Source organism: Staurois parvus, unplaced genomic scaffold (assembly GCF_062004578.1).
Source record: "Staurois parvus isolate SC_StPar_1 unplaced genomic scaffold, SC_StPar_1.0 ptg000149l, whole genome shotgun sequence".
NCBI classification, from domain to species: Eukaryota; Metazoa; Chordata; class Amphibia; order Anura; family Ranidae; genus Staurois; species Staurois parvus.
In genome coordinates, this window is record NW_028317945.1 from 1,521,415 (window position 1) to 1,544,508 (window position 23,094).

The window sequence follows — 23,094 nt, forward strand, 5'->3', positions numbered from 1 at the left end:
TGGATAATTGGGCCCAAATTGGACATTTTCACTTAGGGGTTTACTCACTTTTGTTGCCAGCGGTTTAGACATTATTGGCTGTGTGTTGAGTTATTTTGAGGGGACAGCGAATTTACACTGTTATACAAGCTGTACACTCACACTACATTGTTGCAAAGTATCATTTCTTCAGTGTTGTCACATGAAAAGATATACAATATATTTACAAAAAGGTGAGGGGTGTACTCACTTTTGTGAGATACTGTATATAGCCAATTGAAATAGACACCTTTTTGTACCAGTGTTGAGCTTTCCAGAAAACTAGGTATGGATTCATCATTTGGTCGTTTAAGTCCACCCCTCCCATGTTAAGGTTATAGTCGTGGACACAGAAGGGTTTCTCAACGCCAGATAATGTATAATTTGGACTGTTGCATCTACGTGACTGGAAGCCAGGACGAAAACATCCTGTTTATCCTTCCACTTGACTGCGAGCAATTCATCATTGCTCAAGCAGGCTTTCTCCCCCTTTCTAAGTCGAGTATTTACAAGCCGTTGGGGGAAGCCCTGGCGATTTAGGTTGCATGGTGCCACATGAGCCAATTCCAAGATTGTACAAATGTCTAAATAGTGGCACACTTGTATACAAATTGCCCACGTATACCTGGTACCCCTTACAGAACAAACACAACACCAAGTCCCAAACTATCTTGTCACTGCTCCCCATGTAGTCTGGGCAGTCAGGGGGCTCTACTTTGCTGTCTCTTCCCTCATAAACCCTAAATTTGTACGTATACCCTGTCGCCCTCTCACAGAGCTTATATCATTTGACCCCATATCTGGCACACTTGTTGGGGATGTACTGTTTAAATGCAAGGCAGCCAGTAAAGTGAATGAGGGACTCCTCCTTGAGGTGGTTTGAGACCCGAATTTTGTAGAGCCTGTCATGTTCAGGGTCACCCCGAGGATGACAGCGTGTTATCACTAAAATGCATGAAGCGCATTATCGTCTCATATCTATGCCTGGTCATGGCAGCAGAGAACACGAGCATATGATGGATCGGGTCTGTGGACCTATACGACCGCAACTCATTCTTTTTTTGTAATGCCCATGTTGAGGGTTAGGCCGAAAAAAGTTTTAAGTTTGGAAACCATAATGGGTTTCCATGCGAATGGTCTGGCAAGGTTTGAATTTGGGCTTGTGGCAATATTGTTGAGCATATAAATTGCTTTGGCCAACAATCAAATTGTACATATCTTCTGTGAAACTGAGCTCGATAAAACCAAGGGGAGTTAAATTTGCTGTTTCCACCTGAATTCTGGATTGGGCAGTGAATGGGGGAAGTACGGGTGCTGCAGAATCTGTGGGTTGCCAATCAAGGACATCTGAAAGGACACTAGGGGTTCTACGGGCCTGTGTGCGAATTCTCGGTGGCGAGCACCAGCTTGTACTGCACTTATGGAACTCGCCACGTCACCCAGTGATACTGCAGTGCTGGTATAATAGACCAGGATATACTAGGCTGCTGGTGCTCGGCATTTCACCAAAAGTTAGGTCAGCACTTCTACAGACACTCAGCTGCATATGAGACAAGTCTTGCGATCCTAGCACTTAAGCTTCATGAGGCAAGTTACGCCTGATCTTAACAGGGATCTCTTCTCCATTGTCCGAGATACCTGTCAGGGTGTGCCGCTGCTGTCTCAGGTTCGTATTCTGAAGCTCATTGTGTCAGGGAGTCTTCCCCTTCGCTCTCACCTAACATGCTCAGAATCCTGTAGGCCTCTTCACTAGTGTACCTTTTCGTTGGACATTTTGGACTCTAAATTTACAGGTACCTATTATGACTCACTGGAAAAAGAGTGCCTGGCTGTCAGGGACTGCTTGAACCGCTACAAAAAAAGTGTAATTCTGTGAACACTGTGGTTTTGTTTGCAGTGTATTACAGGTGACAGTGATCAGAAATTATACTGACACTGCACTTCTTGTTAGGGGTGGGGGGGAGCGTTGGGGCTAAATGTTAGTGCTGGCAGTGAATGGGGATGAACCGGCTAACACTGTCTTTTTGAGGACACTAATACTAAGGGGTGACTGGTATAGTTTTCTTTGTGATCACTATATTGATCCGTACAAACACTATACTAGTAATGACGGTGATCTGTGACCTATAGTGTGCAGGCAATCTAATGCTAGCTGACCCTAGCTGGGAGGGCCTCTAACTGACCCTGATGCTATCTGATGTTGCTAGTGGCACTAATACAGTGATCAGTGCAAAATACTGTACTAATGGCACTGGCAAGGTGGCAGGGGGCAATCAAAGGGTTAAATGTGGCAATCAAGAGTTTAAAATGTCTCTATCTAACGTGTGTGGGTGCAGTGTGCTGCTTTTACTCTTGTGTGATGTCTTTCTTCTCACCCTGGAACAAAATGGTTCCAGGGAGAGAAGAACCAGCTAGATCCTGTGCCTGTATTTACAAATACAGGCACAGCTCTGCATCTCCATTCGCTTTAGGAGATCGGCAAAGTCCTGGCCAAAATAACTGGCCGAGACCGGCTGACATACACCTCCTACAACGAATGACAGTGGGGGACAGCGGGGGGGGGGGGGGGCACATGCATACCTGCTCTAAAAAACCCTGCAGCTACCGCCCGTCTGCAGTACATGGTGGGTGGGAAGTGGTTAATTTCAGAAACAGGCTGCGCTTAGATGTATGCAAATATATATCAAACAAATAAATAAGTTGTAAATAAAGTCCAGCAAACAAAATGTCCAAAGTGTTTGTGGTGTTCAAATAATCAATTGTGTCCAAAAATATATCACCAAGTGAATCCACAACCAAAATCAGTGAATTAAAACTCACCAGAGCAATATGCTGATTGTGTAATAAACCAGCATATAGCGCATGTTGCTCTGGGAGTGATGATCTGTATGGTAACAGCAACACTTGAGACTTTAAAGGATGAACTCCAAGGAGTAATGACTTGCAGGGCTGAATATCTACTTCAAAAACTATTTAGCATCCACACTGAGAGATGTTCAAGACCGCCACTCAGGAGAGAAAAGTAAAAACTCATGGTGCAGTGGTTAATAACAAAATTATTTGTTTATTCTTTTTGCTCCTTTAAAATCCCATAACGCTATATTTCCAGATTTTAGTTACATAGTTAGTCTGGCTGATGGCTGAACAAAGACAAAAGTCCATCTAGTTCAACAAGAAAAAGAAAAAAAAAAGTTATAGCCCTATACCCACAGTTAATGCACAGTTAATGCAAAAAAATAAAATAAAACCCCAGCAAAGCATGATCCAGTTTGCTCCTGCAGGGGAAAAAAATTTGTTCCTGATCCCCCAAGAGGCAATTGGATATTCCCTGGATCAGCTTTACCTATAAATGTTAGTATCCAGTTATATTATTTGTATCTAGGAAGCAATTCAGGTCTTTTTTTAAAGCAATCCACTGAGCTGGCTAGAACCAACTCTTTCCACACAGCCTATTCCACATTTTCACATCTCTTACAGTGATGAAAGAAACCTTTCCGTATTTGGAGATTAAATCTCTATTCCTCCAGTTGTAAAGAGTGCCCCCTTGTCCTTTTGTGATGACCTCAGGGTTAATATCTCTACACCGAGTTCACTGTATGAACCACTGATGTATTTATACATATTAATCATATCCCCCTTAATCTCCTCTTCTCAAGAGAGAATAAATTCAGTTCCTCTAATCTTTCCTCATAGCTGAGCTCCTCCATATCTCTTATCAGTTTGGTTGCCCTTCTCTGCACTTTCTCCAGTTCCCCAGTGTTCTTTTTGTGAATTGGTGCTCAAAACTGAACTGCATATTCCAGATGAGGTATTACTAATGATTTGTACAGGGGTAAAATGATCTGTCTCTCTGGAGTCTATACCTCTTTTAATACAAGAGAGGATTTTGCTTGCTTTAGAAACCGCAGCTTGGCATTCCATGCCATTATTAAGCTTGTGATTTACCAGAACTCCCAAATCCTTCTCCACCATTGATTTCCCCAGTTGTACTCCCCCTAGTATGTATGATGCATGCATATTCCTAGCCCCCAAGTGCATAACCTTACATTTAGCAAAATTAAACTTCATTTGCCAAATAGTTGCCCAATCAAACAGTGCATTGAGGTCAGCTTGTAAGTTGGAGACATCCTGTAAGAACGTTATTCCACTGCAAAGCTTGGTGTCATCTACAAAGACTGAAACCGTATTTTTAGTCCCACTTACAACTTTCAAAATTGACAGGTACAAGAGTACAGCAGATACAAATGCTTAGATCCTGGCCTCCGCATACATGTAATGTCACAGGCTAAGCCCTGCCCTATGACACTATTGTGGGTCCCTTGGCTTCTTCTTAGAGGGATACTTGATTGTGGACGCTGTGAGAGGAAAAGTTCACTTCTTACCTGGTGTATCATAGCTGTGAGAGGTTGGATGGTTAATGACAGCATGGCCAGCGTTGCTTACATGCATACATCCAAGTGCACATTGATCTCTGTTTTGGGATCACTGGGTGCTGTAAGAGGCTGATTATTTGTGGTGGTGGAATCACTGAGACAACACTAGTATATTGAAAAGCTTTGTCACAGGAGCTATTCAGGAGCATATGGATTGTGCATTGTCTTGGACTTTCATACATACATATTTTTATATATTGTAATAATTGGTGCACTTTATATTGAATATATGTTTGCACATGTAAAAGAAGTAACTTTTTGATGATTTGTATGTGAAGTAATTTTTACACTTGATGAACAAATAGGGTAGTGCACCTATACACTGAATTATTTCACGACGTGCAAAATATCCATTGTTTTATTTCATGCTATTTTTCTGTAAAGCCTACCTTGTGTAGTCATTTAAAATTCTTCAGGCTACTGTTGGATGCCACCATCTTGGATGTGATGTCAACAGCCCTAACAGACTTAAAACTGTCACTATGGCACTATAGTATTCCCATTCATTCCTCCCCTGGCAGGTACATGAAGTTATGTAGATAGATGAAGGGAGTTGAGGAGTTGCTTGGTTAGCAGACAGTAAATGAGGAAGGGGGTTGTTCTAATGAATTGACTTAAGGGGTCTGTGCTAATGGATTAAATCATCTTGAAGAAGTCAAATTTCCTAGAAAGTTTGAATGCACATTGAAAGTGAATAAAAAAATATTTTTACAGAGGAAAAATACCGCAATAAAAATGTAAGATAACTTGAATGTCCTGTGTTTTTTACCTATAATTTTTTTTGAATTGGTGACTGGTTTTGTTTAAACGTAATTACTTTTTTTTTGATAGAGTAGGGAAATACTAGATTTGGGTTTTTACTGCAATAGTTTAGGTTTACTGTCATGCCCTGCTGACATGGTTTTGCTAAACCGAATGTGAGGGAAAATCGGCAACAGGGTCAAAGACAAAAATAAGCTAACAGGGGTTCTAGTCAGCTATCAACAGGGCAAGAAATGAGGAGAATTCTGTTAAAGAGCTCTGGATAGTGGTAAAAACCTCACAGTGGTTATTTTACTCTATCCAGAACTTTTTTTGGGGGGTTTTTTTTGTTTTAATGTCCAATATTTTTAATTGTTTAACAAAGGTCGTTAAGTTTTTGAAACATTAACAATATGTTTTTGCTAGGTCTGGTATATGTATTTATAGGTCATCTTGCTTCATATTTTTAATGCCTGAATTTCCCATTTTTTAGGGCTCAAAGCTCTGGATTTTACACACAGAGAAAAATTAGACCACAAGTGCAAGAAAGATATTTTACTAGGACGGATGAAAAACTCTGAAAAGAAGGCATGGCTCAAAATTCGCCCAAGACCCACAAAAGATTTTTCTGGCCCGTACATCTTGTGCAAAGGTTAGGAAGGCACTATTCACTTTGGGAACATCAATAATATGATTGCAACAATAATTCTATTATTGTAGGTAAATGTATGACTACTGGAAAAAAAAAAAGTAACTCTGTGATTGAGCAGTGGAAATTTTTCTTTCATTTTCTCCATGTACAGAACTGTGCGTTGTGCGAGTATAATAGTAGGAGATTTGTGAACGACAAAGAGCAGAAGGGGGTGGTCAGTTCGGAAACCCATACAGCAGTTGAAGATAGCTGCTCAAGGCAATATCCAGCAGCAATGAAGGAATTATTTTTAAATGAAGCAGCAGCCTGCAGGGGATGGGATAAAACTTACATTTATCTACTGTGTGCTGTATCCCCCCCCCCCCAAAAAAAAAAAACAAAGTCAGCTTTAAATACTTTTATCAACTGTTTCTGCATACTTTCTTGCTTATTTAATATGTGTCAATACAGTTTATGGCATAAATAGCAGGGTCAGCTCTAATTGTATAATGAATGTTACACTTGATTCAGGTTTGCTTCACATCTAATGACTTGGGTTTAAATAATCTTTGAAATTCAGCCATTTTCAACCTTCTTACCAAAGAACCCTTGAACTAATTTTAGGTCTCAGGGAATTCCTGTGAAAACCTATTAATCAGAGAATGCTTCATACATTGCAAGTTAGAAGACTGTACCCCTAACAGTAGTGATGAGTCAGGATGCCACCCACAGGCACTTATATCATGCCACTGGCTTGGCAGGAACCACCAAAATGGGATATTAATTTCTGACAGCTCAAAGAACTCCTAACAAATGGAAAAAACCTCCTGCGCTTAAATGGAATCCTGCCCTCAAAAGCTGCTGACACTAACCTTATACCCAATAAGTGAATAAAACAATTAAAATAAACAGTGTCGCGCTAATAATACTAAAAAGTACGTAAATGGGTGATTACAATACACAAACTAAATATATATAAAACCATCCCCTGAATGTAGACATCGGGGAAAATGTATACAAATTAATCAATTAATTGTGTCATGCGTGAATTCCCTCATATAGGGAATATCCAGTGCACAGGGTGATAAATATAACCCTAATTCAATACTGTGAAAAACACACTAGTGCACATCAATAGTGAACAAATGATTAATTCCAAAGTCTGAAAAATAATGCAAAGCTTATAGTGGTCCTCCCACTTCACTCTTCATGCAAGTATCGTGCAGTGTACGGGATTCACACGTGCCAATCCTTCAACGTCCAAAATGCCCCCTCACCTCCTTATTTAGACCCCACAGGGCCAGCTCGCTTTTAGGATCAACCAATCCTGTTAGAATAGATTCCTCTCAGGATTTCCCCTCACTGTTGGTAAACGACTCCAGCCTTCACCAGACTAGCAGCCAGCTCCTCCCAGGGTCATAATGAAATACAAGCAGAGACCCTCCATAGTGTAACCAGTTTAATAGATAAGCATCCAAAATACAAAGTAATTCACTCACATTAAAAAACGTCTTGTCCTCCAGCTTTCTACGACATGCTATGGGTGTACTGCATGGGTATCTAAACAGGGTGATCCAATATGGCCCCCACGCCAGAAGTGACGTCACTGCGTTATCGGAAGCTCCTCCCCACGTGGGGAGGAGCTTCCGATAAGTGAATAAAACACGTGGGGAGGAGCTTCCGATAACGCGGTGACGTCACTTCTGGCGTGGGGGCCATATTAGATCACCCTGTTTAGATACCCATGCAGTACACCCATAGCATGTCGTAGAAAGCTGGAGGACAAGACGTTTTTTATGTGAGTGAATTACTTTGTATTTTGGATGCTTATCTATTTAACTGGTTACACTATGGAGGGTCTCTGCTTGTATTTCATTATGACCCTGGGAGGAGCTGGCTGCTAGTCTGGTGAAGGCTGGAGATGTTTACCAACAGTGAGGGGAAATCCTGAGAGGAATCTATTCTAACAGGATCGGTTGATCCTAAAAGCGAGCTGGCCCTGTGGGGTCTAAGTAAGGAGGTGAGGGGGCATTTTGGACGTTGAAGGATTGGCACGTGTGAATCCCGTACACTGCACGATACTTGCATGAAGAGTGAAGTGGGAGGACCACTATAAGCTTCGCATTATTTTTCAGACTTTTTGGAATTAATCATTTGTTCACTATTGATGTGCACTAGTGTGTTTTTCACAGTATTGAATTAGGGTTATATTTATCACCCTGTGCACTGGATATTCCCTATATGAGGGAATTCACGCATGACACTATTTATTTATTAATTTGTATAAATTTTCCCCGATGTCTACATTCAGGGGATGGTTTTATATATATTTAGTTTGTGTATTGTAATCACCCATTTATGTATTTTTTAGTATTATTAGCGCGACACTGTTTATTTTAATCAAAGAACTCCTAGCAACCTCTAAAAGAAATATTCACTCCACCAGCACCAGCTCCCAGGGATACACTCTCACCTTCAGTGTTGGATTTTAAAGTGGTTGTAAAGGCTCAAGGTTTTTACCTTCATGAACTCTAAAAAACCTTCAGTATACAGCAGCCCCCCAATACTTACCTGAGTACCATCGCGATCCAGCGCTGTGAATAAGATTACTGTCTTTCCCTCCTCACTGGAGGGAGGGGCCAGGAGCACTGGCGGGGGATCCAAGAACAGGTAGATTAGGGCTGCACAGAGCAGGTAATTATGGCATGTTTGTTATTTATAAAAAAAAACCTGCCTTTAATATCACTTTTATATTATGTAAGGTCAAAAGCACAGGGTCCCTTTAAACAGCCAGGATGAGCTCTAATGGAGGATTAAACTCACTCTGTCAGAATGGTTAGAAACAGTAACCACCCAATAAGTTAGCTGAGGAAGAAAAAAGGAAAACAAATACTGCTCTCTGTGCTGCTAAAATTAATCAACATTAAACACTCAGAATAAAAGCAAAAAGCACAGCTCATCTTTTAATAGTATGTCCAGAGTAGAGAAGTATGCCACGGCTCACCTCTCACATTGGCTGACACTAGGGATCGAATCGTCTTAATCCACGCTTCTGCTGGAACACCGTTTCTCCACTGTCCTCTAGCAGAGCTCAACACTCTGCTCTACTTGCATCATTATTCGGCTTCATCAGGTGATCCAGTGGGTCTAACACTGAAGGTGAGTGTGTGTCCACGGGAGCTGGTGGTAGTGGAGTTAATATTTCATCTTTTTTTTTCCTTCCAAGTGCAGTTGAATGATCATCACAAAAAAAAAAAAAAAATTCAGTGGACTTTAACTGGTATTTTACATTTTAATGTGCACTTTTTTGTTTTTGTGTGTGGGTTTATTTAGATTTTGTAGTTAATTCATTGATTATTTTACAGTGGTATTGAAGAGAGTGGTACATTGTGGGGAGATTTACTATAACTGGTGTAGTCAGAATTTGGTGCAGCTGTGCATGGTAGCCAATCAGCTTCTAACTTCAGCTTTTTCAATTAAGCTTTAACAGTACAACCCTGATTGCTGGTTTCTGTGCAGAGCTGCACCAGTGTTTGCACACTCCAGTTTTAGTAATAACCCCCAATGTATCTTTACTTACTTTGCCAAAGTCGATTAACACTTTTGGTACTGCTGCTTGTGAGGTCATAACAGGTGTGGAGAGCATTAGACTTTATTTTAATTGATTAACCTCTAGAGGAACCCTGGTTGAAAATGTCTGCTGGGTGAGAAAACAAAACCAAGCATGCCTGTCAGATAGCTTGTTAAGAAATAGCATTGGGGTTAATTAGTGAACAGATGTTTGATGGTCTCCAGCTGGTTTTCATCATGACATCCACCTTAATGGTCCTGGGAATCCAGGAGGAACAGGTAAAGTGGTGGTGGGAGGAGGGAGGCACATTTCTGAACATGCAGAATTATTTCTACTAGAGAGCTGGAAGAAAAAAAAATGTTAACAGTTTCTCAGCTGATGCAGTACTTTGGTGGCAGCGAAAGTGTTAAAGCCCAACTCCAGTTACCCCATATAAAAGTATATAGAAGTCCCTCAAGACTCCTGTTAAATCTTTATGCTTACAAAAATATATCTTTATGGTATTCAGTACCTGAAAATTTCCCCCGATGAAATGGTTTCATGAGCTGCCTCCATCTGACTAGAAGGAGAGCAGTGCACATGTGACACGGGGCTCCTCAGCTGGATTAAATGGTGCTGCCAGCAGCAGCTAAACTCTGAGTTCCTCAGTGCATGGCATCTGCATCACTGCTGCTGTGTGTTCCTGTCACTGTGAGGCTATCCAGGCATGCCATCCACCATCACCATCCATTCTATCTCCCACCTGGTTGCTATTTTTTTTTTGGTTGCTCTTCCCTCTGGCAGCTCTAAGAGCACACACAGCACAGAGCCAGGGAAGAAACCCTCTGTCACCCATCTCCATCATCTAGCAGCACAGACTGTAGTAACATTTCTGTTGCTAGAATAATGTTTAGTTGTCAACTTCACTGGGCAGGTAATTGAAGCTCTGACTCAGTCAATATTGACATGGTGAAGAGTGGCTGTTGTAGTCTGGAGGACTTTAGGATGCATGTTCTTGCAGGTTTAGGAGATAGAGGAGATGTTTAGACATTGGACAGATCAGGACCTTTAAAAGCTGCCATGTCCAAAAAAGAAGGCAAGCATAACGCAGAATGCAGCGTTTAAAGTATATGTAAACCCTCACCTTGTAAAACAACCTGTTCAATTTAACCCCTTCACTCCTAAGGGTAAAACATATTTTAGAGCCTAAGTACAATTTTGCAACTTTGACATGTGTTAGCAAAACTGTACATATCGTCACAACGACTTTGTGCATCCAGGTAGATTATACCTTGTTTTTTTTTTTCAGGACAAATTGGGCTTTCATTTGGAGGTAAATGGTAATGGATAAAATAGTTAAACAAAAAAAAAAAAAAAAAAAATCTTTTTTTTTTTTTTTTTTTATTTAGTTGTACATTTCTTGCTACTACCATAACCAACTACCAAAGAACAACTCAAAATAATTTCTCCTGCTCCTGATGATCACAGCGATACAACATGTGTATGTTAGTTGTTGTCTGTACTCTTAGTACGGCCTAGCAACAATCATGCGCATTTTGCTTTTGTTTTATCCTGCCACTAACTGACACTGGTGCAAATTTAAAAATTAAAAAAAAAATCCTGACCTTGACCCAAACACTAACCCTTGCACTGACCTAGATCAAACCTTAATCTAGGTATTTTTATTTATTTACTTTTTATTTATTTTATTATTTTTATTTATATTTTTACAAACACTTTTTTTCTCTCTGAAAGGACGCAGAGATAAAATGCATCTCTCTTCTGCATTCAGAGAAAAAACAAGGAGGGGCTCCACAGTGACTAATCACTGTGATATCCAATCATAGGCTTTTACAGTGACCGTGTGACCTGGAATCGGGAGTTCCAGGTCTCGATTGTTAGATAGCAACCCGGCGGCTCTCATTGACACCCCGGTCTTTGTGCTGGGAGTGCGCCGCTCATAACAAATACAGGTACGCAAATTGAAGGCCCCACAGAAAAAAGCCCAGTCCAGTGGGGCTGATAATTTGCATACACTCAGCACCAAGGGGTTAAAATAGTAATTAAAGGCAAAACATTTGTGTATAGATATTAAAAAAAAATCTAAACACTTTGTCCTCTTTTTTTTTTATAAGTGATCACATTCCCTCTGATCATTGGAGGAAAGCAGGCTGAGTTCCCAGCATAGCTAGAGAACTGATCAGTGTGTTCTCCAGTTTAGTGTGGTCAGTTTGTAATAGGAAAGCAGAGAGACTGGCAGGAACACCAGGGATTTCAAATAAAGGAAGCAATCCAAAGAGAACAGGATACTTTTCTTACAGGTACATGCTACAGCAGGCACATACCAAGGATAATATATGTTGCGTTTACAGACTCTTTAATCATCAGGACACACCACTTCTGCTGATGACAGAATCACTATTGTAACATGACCCTAATTGTAGCAGATAACCTAACCTGGCTGTAGTCTCTGATCTACATTTTTATTTAAAGCAGTATTAAACCCCAAAATATATTGCAGCATACCAATCTTTGAATGTGGTGGCTACATTGTTTGTTTGTTTTTTTCTTTTACTTTTTTCCCTCTGTTTTCAGTTAGTGATCTGGCCAGTAGCACAGCTCCTGTATTAGAGTGCCCCTACTCTGGGTGATTGAGCACAGCAGACAGCAGCATTAACAGGTGGAGGGGAGTGTTAACTACTGGGCCTTTTTTCTTGCGAGATTTGCAGATGTGTCATTCATTCTGACCCACACATCTCATTCTGTAGGGCGATCGTGAGTGCGGGAATCACATGGAAACCGCATGATCTTTTGGATGGTTCCCCTGCAGATGCATTTTGGAAAAGGTGCAAGCACATTTTCCTTGCATGAAACGCGGGCACAGCAGCCCATTCAAATGAATGGGCTGCCATGTCCGTGGCAAATGCAGGCAACACGACCTGCACTAGTGTGAACCAGGCCTTAAAGCAAATGTTTTTCTTTCCTTTTGGGATAAAGGTTTTGCATGGATAAATAAAGCTTATCGTTTTAACCTATTTCCCACCGCCCTATAGCAACAATATTGATACAGGGCGGCAGGGCTGCACAAAATCATGTATGTATGTGTGTATATATGTGTATGTGTGTGTGTATATATGTATGTGTGTGATTTTTTATTTTTTTTTGCACTTCTGGGTAGGCCATTGGCGGCCTCAGCTGTCAATCACCGAGTCCCAGCCATTATTTCCCACCGGCGATCGCTGAGTATCACTGACGGGAGAGACCTGTATGTAAACAATACAGATCTCTCCCCTGTCCACTCCTGCGCATTGCTTTGTATTGCTCTGCATAGCAGAGCAATAAAAAGCAATGTGCTTACACATTGAAACAGACACACAGCACACAATAAAACAGCACACAGCCCTCTGATTGCCCCAGATGTTAACCCCTTCCTGCCCAGTGCCATTAGTACAGTGTCAATGCTTTTTATTAGCACTAATCACTGTATTAGTGTCACTGGGGATGTAAGTGACGGTCAGTTCCCCTTCAGTGTCAGAATGCCCACCGTAGTCCTGCTATAAGTCGCTGTTCGCCGCCATTACTAGTATAAAAAAAAAAAAAATCCAGTATATATACCACCATTTGTAGACGGTATAACTTTCAGGTAAATCAATTAATTTGCACGCTTTTTTTTTTTTTTTTTTTTTTTTTTTTTTTTAGCAAAGACATGTAGCAGAATACATTTTGGCCTGGACATGCTTAATAGCAAAATGTCAAAAATACTGTTTTTTGTTTTTTTTCTCAAACTTAGCGGTCTTATTTTGTTTATAGCGCAAAAAATAAAACCTGCACAGGCAATCGAATTCCACCAAAAGAGAGCTCCATTTGTGGGGGGAATGAAAGGACGTGACCGCACAATTGTCAGTTAAAGTAACGCAGCGCTGCTTTGCAAAAAATGGTCTGGTCAGGAAGGGTGGTAAATCCTCTGGAGGGCAAGTGGTAAATACTGTTTTAAATACAGTAACAAAATATGAAAGCGAAACAATTAAAAAATTTGAGTGTCCCATCAAAAGTAAAACACTGCAACAACTAATAATATACTGTATACAAATATGGTTTCCCTTTTAAAACAAGAACTGAACTCAAAAGTTAAGATTTGGTATCTTCTTGAAATGTTAAGCAGTACTGTGAGAAATTTACCTTTTTACTTGAGCTTGATAGCTGTGTATGCATGAAGGTAAAAAAAACCTTCTGTGTTGCTCCCCCCACAGTCCCCCTAATACTCATCTAAGCCCCCCTTGATCCAGCGATGTGCATAGGAGCCTCAGCTGTCCTGGGTCTCTCTCTCCTTATTGGCTGAGACACAGTCATTGGCTCCCACTGCTGTCAATCACAGCCAGTGAGCCAATGAAGAGAAAACGGGGATGTGACCATGACCAGTCTGGTGCTGCTGGAGCTCCTATCCGGTCTATTTTCTACCAGTGCTACTGACCTCTTAATCCTCTTTTAGGCACTTACAACCGGTGTCTTTAACCCTACGAGCCTCTCCTCCTGTAATCTTGGCCACGAGGTCTCCTCACACCATGTCAGCCAGCACCCAGACATCTCCGGCGGCTGTGGACAAGACTTCTCCATCCAGCGCTGATATCCTGGCAGCGATTACCGCCTGCAAGGAGACGCTGACTACCAACATAGACGTCCTGGCAACATGACTTTGTCAAATTCCGGTCCCGCGTTTCCGAGGTGGAGGATCAGGTCATTGCAGTGGAAGGCACAGTCCATTCCAACGCCTGGGAGCTGAGGTTCCTACAGATGTAGGTCAAGGTGCTCTAGGAACGAGCCATAGATGGGAAAAATCACCTCAGGAGAAACAATATATGCATCCTGGTCCTTCCCAAGCAGGCCAAAGGGAAACAAACTGGCTGATTTTGCCGAACAACTAATGACACCTATATTTGGCCTAACCAATATGCCGCCTACGTTCGCTGTGGAACGTGCTCACAGGGTCCCACTGACACCTCCTCCACAAGGGTGCGCCCTGCACTCTGAGAATGCAAAGCTGCTGTTCTTATCAGACTACTCCCAGGAGGACCAACGACGCTGCAAATCCTTCACGAAAATTCGCAGGCGACTCTGGCAAAAAGGCATTCACTTTAGTCTTCTGTACCCTAGCAAGTTGAGTATCTCCGATGGGGATTGGGCCCACTTCTTTGATACATCTGAAGCTACCTCCAATTAGTTTGAAGCTTGCTAGGACTGGTAACTTCACCTTCCACCACTGGTTACTGCTTGCCTGTCAGGAATGGACTCACCATTAGTGGTGGGACTCATCTGCCGTGTGAGCTGCAGTACCAGGGCTGGCCAGCGGGTGCTCTCAGCAACCAGAAGCTCACTCCTGCAATCAGCCATCACCTGAGGCTGATTGCAGGAGGTGTTTTTAAGGAATGGCCAGACCTGCAGTCAGTGCCTTGGTGTATGTTTCCCATGAGCCCCTGTACTTGCATCCTGTCTGCTTCCTGCCTGATCCTGACTCTGCCTTGATCCTGACTCTGAACAAACTCCGCCTGTCCTGACCTCGGCTATTCTTGACCACTCTTCCGCTCGCTCCTGTTACCCTGTTTGCCCGTTTGCTACCGACCCGGCCTGCCCGACTACGTTTGATTGTATATATGGTTATCTGTTGGGTGTGGGTTGTTTGCACTGTGTTATGTTTACCTTGCACTGCGTTTGTGTTGTTTAGTCTTCAATAAATTGTCTTATTTACACTATACCTGAAGCCTGCATTTCCCTGTGTCAGTCCACACACCTCTGGTCATACCCGGAGCCCTGACATTACACCAAGGCCATTCCTGACCAGAAGTGGCTGCACAGGGAAGCCATCTTGGCTTGTTGTTGTGAAGGATGCATCCTGAGGAGGTGGTATACTTGTATTTGCTAGTCTTAGATGACAGAGAATATGCCTATCAGACTTTGCAGGAGTATACCAGGGATCAGCTGCTAGAGTGCATACGGGTCGCTCATTCCCTAGTAGATCACGGCACGGAGTTCTCTGAGGTGCAACCATTGATTCAGGCTTGTGTTGAGTTGGCTTTATCTAGTACCCCTGAAAACAGGGATGACTTTCTTCCACCATTCAGTGTGGATCAAATAGAATCACTGGTATGGTTGTTGGAGGATGATCCGGATTGCTTCTGTGAACATTATTCAGCATGTTCACCACATGTGCTAGTGGAGTGTATAAACGCAGTGCAGTCTTTGGTCAGACAGGCTTTGTGTAAGCTGAGTTTTGTTCAACCAATACTACTGTCCTGGTCAGACTTGTTACACCCAGCCTCAGGCAGCTTGCAACAAACCCGTCCTGCTTCTAATCATTCCTCTGCTCAAAGCTCTATTCCTGCATTCCCGACAGCACCCCCAGTTACAGCCCAATATACCCTGCTATCTACCACATGTCAGTACCGTGTTCCCACTCGCTGCACCTATCCTGCCTTTAACCCTGTGAAAAAGGCCGCTGTAACAACTATTCCCTCCTCTGTTCCACCCTTCAGCTCTTCTCTGTCCCCAGCTACTCCATCCATTTACAGACCTGCATTTACTTGCAGTGCCCCAGTAACTAAACCCAAGAAGAAGCGAAAATTCTTTCCAACCAGTACCATCCTACCAAACCGGTCAGCCTGCTGTCTGAGAACCCGCCTTCCGTTGTTCAGCCTGATGACCCGATCCGGCCTGATGACCCGATCCGGCCTGATGACCCGGTGTTCGTGATCCAGCCTGATGACCCGATCCGGCCTGATGACCCGATCCGGCCTGATGACCCGATCCGGCCTGATGACCCGATCCGGCCTGATGACCCGATCCGGCCTGATGACCCGATCCGGCCTGATGACCCGGTGTTCGTGATCCAGCCTGATGACCCGATCCAGCCTGATGACCCGATCCGGCCTGATGACCCGATCCAGCCTGATGACCCGATCCAGCCTGATGACCCGATCCAGCCTGATGACCCGTTGTTCGTGATCCAGCCTGATGACCCGATCCAGCTTGATGACTCGGTGCCCGCTGTCGTGCCAGATGACTTGACTCTGTGCCCGCTGTCGAGCTTGGTGACTCGGTGCCCGCTGTCGAGCCAGATGACTCGGTGCCCGCTGTCGAGCCAGATGACTCGGTGCCCGCTGTCGAGCCAGATGACTCGGTGCCCGCTGTCGAGCCAGATGACTCGGTGCCCGCTGTCGAGCCAGATGACTCGGTGCCCGCTGTCGAGCTTGGTGACTCGGTGCCCGCTGTCGAGCTTGGTGACTCTGTGCCCGCTGTCGTGCCAGATGACTCTGTGCCCACTGTCGAGCCTGGTGACTCTGTGCCCGCTGTCGTGCCAGGTGACTCGGTGCCCGCTCTTCTGCTAGATGGCCCGGTGCTGCTGCCTCGCCTGACGGGCTAGGGCCTGCTGCTTCGCCTGATTGCCCGGTGCCTCTGTCCGCTGCCCAGCCTGATGTGCCTCTGTCCGCTGCCCAGCCTGATGTGCCTCTGTCCGCTGCCCAGCCTGATGTGCCTCTGTCCGCTGCCCAGCCTGATGTGCCTCTGTCCGCTGCCCAGCCTGATGTGCCTCTGTCCGCTGCCCAGCCTGATGTGCCTCTGTCCGCTGCCCAGCCTGATGTGCCTCTGTCCGCTGCCCAGCCTGATGTGCCTCTGTCCGCTGCCCAGCCTGATGTGCCTCTGTCCGCTGCCCAGCCTGATGTGCCTCTGTCCGCTGCCCAGCCTGATGTGCCTCTGTCCGCTGCCCAGCCTGATGTGCCTCTGTCCGCTGCCCAGCCTGATGTGCCTCTGTCCGCTGCCCAGCCTGATGTGCCTCTGTCCGCTGCCCAGCCTGATGTGCCTCTGTCCGCTGCCCAGCCTGATGTGCCTCTGTCCGCTGCCCAGCCTGATGTGCCTCTGTCCGCTGCCCAGCCTGATGTGCCTTGATCCTGACTCTGAACAAACTCCGCCTGTCCTGACCTCGGCTATTCCTGACCACTCTTCCGCTCGCACCTGGTACCCTGTTTGCCCGTTTGCTACCGACCCGGCCTGCCCGACTACGTTTGATTGTATATATGGTTATCTGTTGGGTGTGGGTTGTTTGCACTGTGTTATGTTTACCTTGCACTGCATTTTGTGTTGTTTAGTCTTCAATAAATTGTCTTATTTACACTATACCTGAAGCCTGCGTTTCCCTGTGTCAGTCCACACACCTCTGGTCATACCCGGAGCCCTGACACTGCCACTTCGGCTCCACTGATACCAGACAAGTGCCTTTTCCCTTCCCTCATTTCTACCTCCCTTGACTGATAGCAGTTGGTGAGGGACCCCCCTTCTCTCTATACATGTTAGCCCTATTGGTGATTGAGGATCCCTCTCCCTACCTTCCTTTGAGTACTGATACCATCCTGCTTCAACCTGGAGCTCCAGTCCACATCCAGCAAGTTATTGCAGTCCTCTCCATAATTGTTACCCTCCCTCCACAATTGCTTTTTGCACCCGAGGGACCAGTATTTTCTCCCTGCACTTCCCCTTACCCCTCATGCACACATTTGACTTCCTGCCTTAATGTGCCTCTGAGCATGGGGGGGGGTTTCCTATGACATTTGGACATAGTATTATACTATTGCCTTTACTTGTTATTGTTTAGGATATAGGCCCCATCTGCCCTTCCCAGTTTATAGGGAAGATGCAGTGTGAGGGCAGGGTATGCACTTCGGTGCACGTTGGGTCTTTGTTTTTTGTTTTACATGTTTTGGTTCACTATTATCCCTGGCCAAGATGGAAATCCCTCCCCTGCGTGGTCAAGACCATCCATTTGACATGCAGGGTAGATATGTTTTAGTGGTCTTTATGTTATGGGATCAAAGATCTATTGTTGCCACGATCTATATTTCACTGTCCTTCTACCCCGCACTGTTGTTCACACTTCTGGAGAGAATCACCCCACATTGTCCTGAGGGACAAGAGAGAATTTCACCTCCACTTAATGGAGATTACTAGATTGGATCTCCTCAAAAGCAAACAGTGGTTCTTCTAGCGATGCTGGCTCAACACGATCAGCCGCTCATCTTCAAGCGGAGTTCCACCCAAAAGGGGAAGTTCTGCTTTAAAAATTGGTCCCTCGCTCCCCACTTCCGCTACGATCGCCTAGGGGATTGGAAACGGAAATTGTCCTCCTACCGTCCCTCCCCAAACTCTTGTGGGACACATGTCAGGTCCCAGAAGACGACGGGGCCATTCAGGAAGTGCAGTGCTACTCACGCATGCGCAGTGGGCACCCGGCTGTGAAGCTGCAAGCTGTCACAGCCGGATGCCCACACTGAAGATGCCCGTGCCTGGAATACAGGACGGCCGGTGAAACGGGCTGCGGCGGAGGCAACGCAGGATCGTGGAACAGGTGAGTGGCTGTTTTTTTAAAAGTCAGCAGCTACAGTTTTTGCAGCTGCTGAATTTTATTTTTTTACAGAGTGGAACTCCGCTTTAATTCCCCAGATCCAAACCTCCTCAGGGGAGGTGGTTTCCTCCCTGTCGGACATTCTAGAAACCTTTCGTCAGTTTTACAATACCCTATATGCCTCCATGCTACCCCCGGACTTTCGGGCCCATGACTTGTCAACGCTGTTGGACCAATTCGCATTAGGGTGGCTTTTGGATGCAGAACGGCAGACGTTGGTGAGACCCATTACTCCTGAGGAGGTTACTACCGCAATTCACTCCTTCCTTGCAGGGAAGGCCACTGGCCCTGATGGCTTCCCCATTGAATTTTTTAAGGGCCATAGTGAACTACTTGCCCCGCTTCTGGCCTCCTTCTACTCACAAAGTTTATCATCTGGCAGGCTGCTATGAACCATGCCCATGTGGTGTTGATCTATGAATCCTGTAGAGGATCCTACCTTCTGTTTCTCCGATAGACCCATTTCTCTGCTTAATAACTTCAAAATCCTAACCAAACTTCTTACCCTGAGGTTAGAACTGATCTTGCTTACAGTTGTCGAGCCGGACCAAACTGGGTTTATGGCCCACTGAGCCATGGACATTAATATACGTAGATTGTACATCAACATTTATGCCTCTCATATCAACATGAGCTCCAGGGTGATGGCCTCCCTAGATCTTGAAAAGGCCTTTGATACGATTTGAATGGCCACTTCTGTGGAAGGTACTAATCATTGGATGGCTTAAGATACTCTATGCCAACCCCACAGCTGCTGTCCGCTTGAATGGCGACCTATTGGCTCCATTCTCTTTATCCAGAGGTACTTGGCAGGGCTGCCCTCTCTCCCCAGCACTTTTCACCATAGCCGTGGAGCCCATAGCTGAGGCTCTCTGCACCTCCTCAATTATCAAGGGACTTCGTATTGGCTGGCTAGAGGAGAGGGTAGCCCTGTACGTGGACAACCTCCTCTTGTTCTTAAATGATGATGGACCGTCACTCCAGATTCTACACTCCTTTGCCCCTGTCACTAGTCTTAGGCTCAATTGGGCAAGTTCCCTGCTGTTCCTCATTGACCCTTAGGCTCCAAACACAGCCTCTCCAAATGTTTAATTACAATGGGTCAAGAGATTCAAATACCTAGGAGTCATCATCTCTCATTTGGCCTCAGACTTTTCCCCCTTAAATCTTACTCTTGTAGTGCAAGACCTCAAACTGAAGCTGAAGGCATGGGAGTCCCTTCCTCTACCTCTCTTTAGGTGCATCAGCCTTATCAAAATGAAACTCCTCCCAAAACTCAATTACTTATTTAGATATTCTCCCCAATGGTGTCCCATGTCCTTTTTCGCCCGACTTAAATAAACTTTTCTCCTCCTTCATATGGGGCCCCCACACTTTGGGACACAAACTCTCTACCCTTATGCGACCCTCTGCTCAAGGTGGCCTAACCTTCCCAGACTGTAGCAAATACTTCTTGGCCACCCAACTGGTTACAACTGCCTGGTGGCTAAACCCTGAACTCAATATTGTAGTATAATCCCTCTATTGTTCTCGAGGCCGCGGTGGTGCATTTCCTGGAGGCTCTCAAGTTCCTTCTATATAGAGGGCCTCATGCCCCTTACTCATTTGATGCTTTCCATGGTTACCACCCTGTGAGCCTGGTGAGCGGGCCTAATATGCGAACATTACCTCAAATTAGCCTTGTCCCCCAATGCTCCATTGTGGCTCAATCTCTCCCTACCCCATCTTTATGCTACCTGAACCGCATGCCTGGACTAAATTTGATATTAAGACTATAAATTGTTACCGGTTGTATACTATCTCCTCTGTCTGTCCTTTCTTCCACCTACAGTATAATGTCCCTGCATCCCACCTATTTTGATACCTGCAACTCTCCCATGCCTTCCGTGCTTAGTTCCCTAAATCTACCCCTGTGCTCAACAAATCAGCTCTGTAGGAAGTACTCCAATCTGATTGAGCTGTGAAACCTACCTCCCATATATATTCCCATCTCTTCAGTGTCTCTCTACCTGCTCTGGAGGGCTTGCGGGACAGATGGTCGAGGGATGTGCCAGAAATGGTTAATGATGATTGGGATGACATCTGGGACCTTCCCTTCTGAACTTTGGTTTCTGTAAGAGACCAATTGATTCAGTTTAAATTAGTACACCAGGCATATTACACTCCTTATAGACTTCATAAGATGAATCCCTTCCACTCTCCGGAGTGCTTGCACTGTGGAGATGTCCCGGGTGATTTCGCTTGTGTGTTCTGGCACTGCCCGATGATAATGGACTTCTGGAAAGAGGTGATGTCCCTGTGCAATAAGCTAACCTCGGTTCCCCTACAGTCCTCCATATCAGTCTGTATATTAGGCTTGGTTAGCAAACTTCTACCTACTATGCTACTTTGTTAGCCTACTTTTATTCTACGCAAGGAAAGCCATAGCATTGAACTGGAAAAGGTGTGCCCCTCTATCCCTCACATCCTAGTAAATAATAGCCTGCCACTTTATAAGGATGCCTACATTCACAGAGGCTGCCCCCAAAAAATATGACAAAGCATGGTCCAAATGGCTGGCCGTACCTTCCAATGCTTCAGATGTGACTACCAATTGAGTAGTTATTTCATCTCTGGGGCATCTGTGTATCTTTCTGGTCCTGAGGGCATCCCAAACTCAAATTTTATGTTCTGTCTTGATAGTCCTTACTGCTTTGTGTACTCTTAAGGATGTGGCTATGACCACCTTGGCCTCTTTACTTGGCTGCCCATGTAACCCTCCCATCTACTGTTTATTTTAATGTATATCTCTGCATTGCACCGTCCCTGCAAGGGTATGATATATGTGAACCATTGTTTGTTTGTTTTTTTGTTCTTTATGTACAACATGCTGTATATCTTTAATAAACAGATTAAAAATAAATTCCCTTAAACATTCTAGTGATAAAAGGACACTCATGTACATACCATCAATACCACAAGTGCATTCATAAATAGAATAGTGATTGGATAAATAAATAAATACCCCCCAGCCCTTTGGATCAGTTGGTACTAAATATAACAATAAACAGATAATACCCCCCACAAATGTATAGATATATCACACATGAAGTACAGCTGAACATCAAACCCAACTAGAACCACCAACCCCTCAACTAAGCAAAGCAATAATGAATAGATAAATATGAAGATAATATCAAGCAATCTCTAAAAAGATTAAATCATGAAAATTATATAGTAAAAGTGAACACCCAGCTGACCATCAAACACACTAAGATAAAATCTGCAAAATAAATGACTTAAAAGGAGTAATAAATATAAAGTTCAGGCAATAGTGCTTCAATATGATTCAGAGTGGTGATATGATCCCACTTCACTTCAACAATATAAATGTTTAGAGTGACTGTTCACAAAACTCCACCACAGTGCTCATCCAACAGCAGGCGTGCGTGCTCACCTCTTCCTTTTGACCTATATACTATACTGGTCAAAAAACACTAGAAACGGTATCCACGATCATTTTATCCTGTTTAGATAGATGTAGGTCAAGTAAATGGATGCCCAAAAAATAGTATACATCATGTAGAAGACTTTTTAAATATAAAATGAAATACAATAAATTGAAACTCACAAAGGCAGTGGGCTAGAAGCGTCCATACACAGCTTGTTTCACAAAGATAGGATGTACCAAAATAGCGGCATACTGACATGATGTTTTGTTACTGTAAAACAGCTGTGCAGTTATCTATTGGGGCTGTGTGGATTAAATGGGTGCTCAATGTAATTCAATCTTATTTGTGTAAAGATTTATGAGTTTTATGTACGATCATTTTCCCTCTTTAAATGTGGGTAATTGATAATTTTTTTGCAGATATTCAAAGCCGACAGGACTGTAAATACGGAGATTATTGTACATTTGCGTATTACCAAGAGGAAATAGATGTGTGGAATGAGGAAAAGAAGGGGTCTTTTCACAGAGACCAGTTGTTCCAGCCCCCTGCTTTACCAAGGCCAGGAAATGTGGCACGACTGCTTCATGAACAAAATGGCATCTTCACTTTTTTATGCCAGGTACTGCAATGCAAGTGATGGGTGGTATTGTCTTGATGTAAAAGTGTATTACATTATTGTGATGCTCAAAAATTTTACACATCTGGTTATGGTAAATTAGAATTCCATCCTGGCAGAGGTTGTAACCCCCTTCTTTATATTATGGCAGTGGTTCTACATTGAAGACTAAAAGCTTCATTACCAACATTTTATTTTTCTTGGTTTACAGTGCAGGATGATACAGTAG

General features: G+C 44.0%; 1 protein-coding gene across 1 annotated transcript in view; it reads left to right on the forward strand.

The window, feature by feature from the left end:
• ZC3H7B (zinc finger CCCH-type containing 7B) overlaps positions 1-23,094 on the forward strand; it is a 315,279-nt gene that overhangs the window by 156,985 nt on the left and 135,200 nt on the right. Inside the window, exons 13-14 of the mRNA XM_089674226.1 lie at positions 5,686-5,844; positions 22,669-22,868. Coding sequence (XP_089530352.1) covers positions 5,686-5,844; positions 22,669-22,868 — 359 coding nt within the window. The remainder of the gene's footprint in view (positions 1-5,685; positions 5,845-22,668; positions 22,869-23,094) is intronic.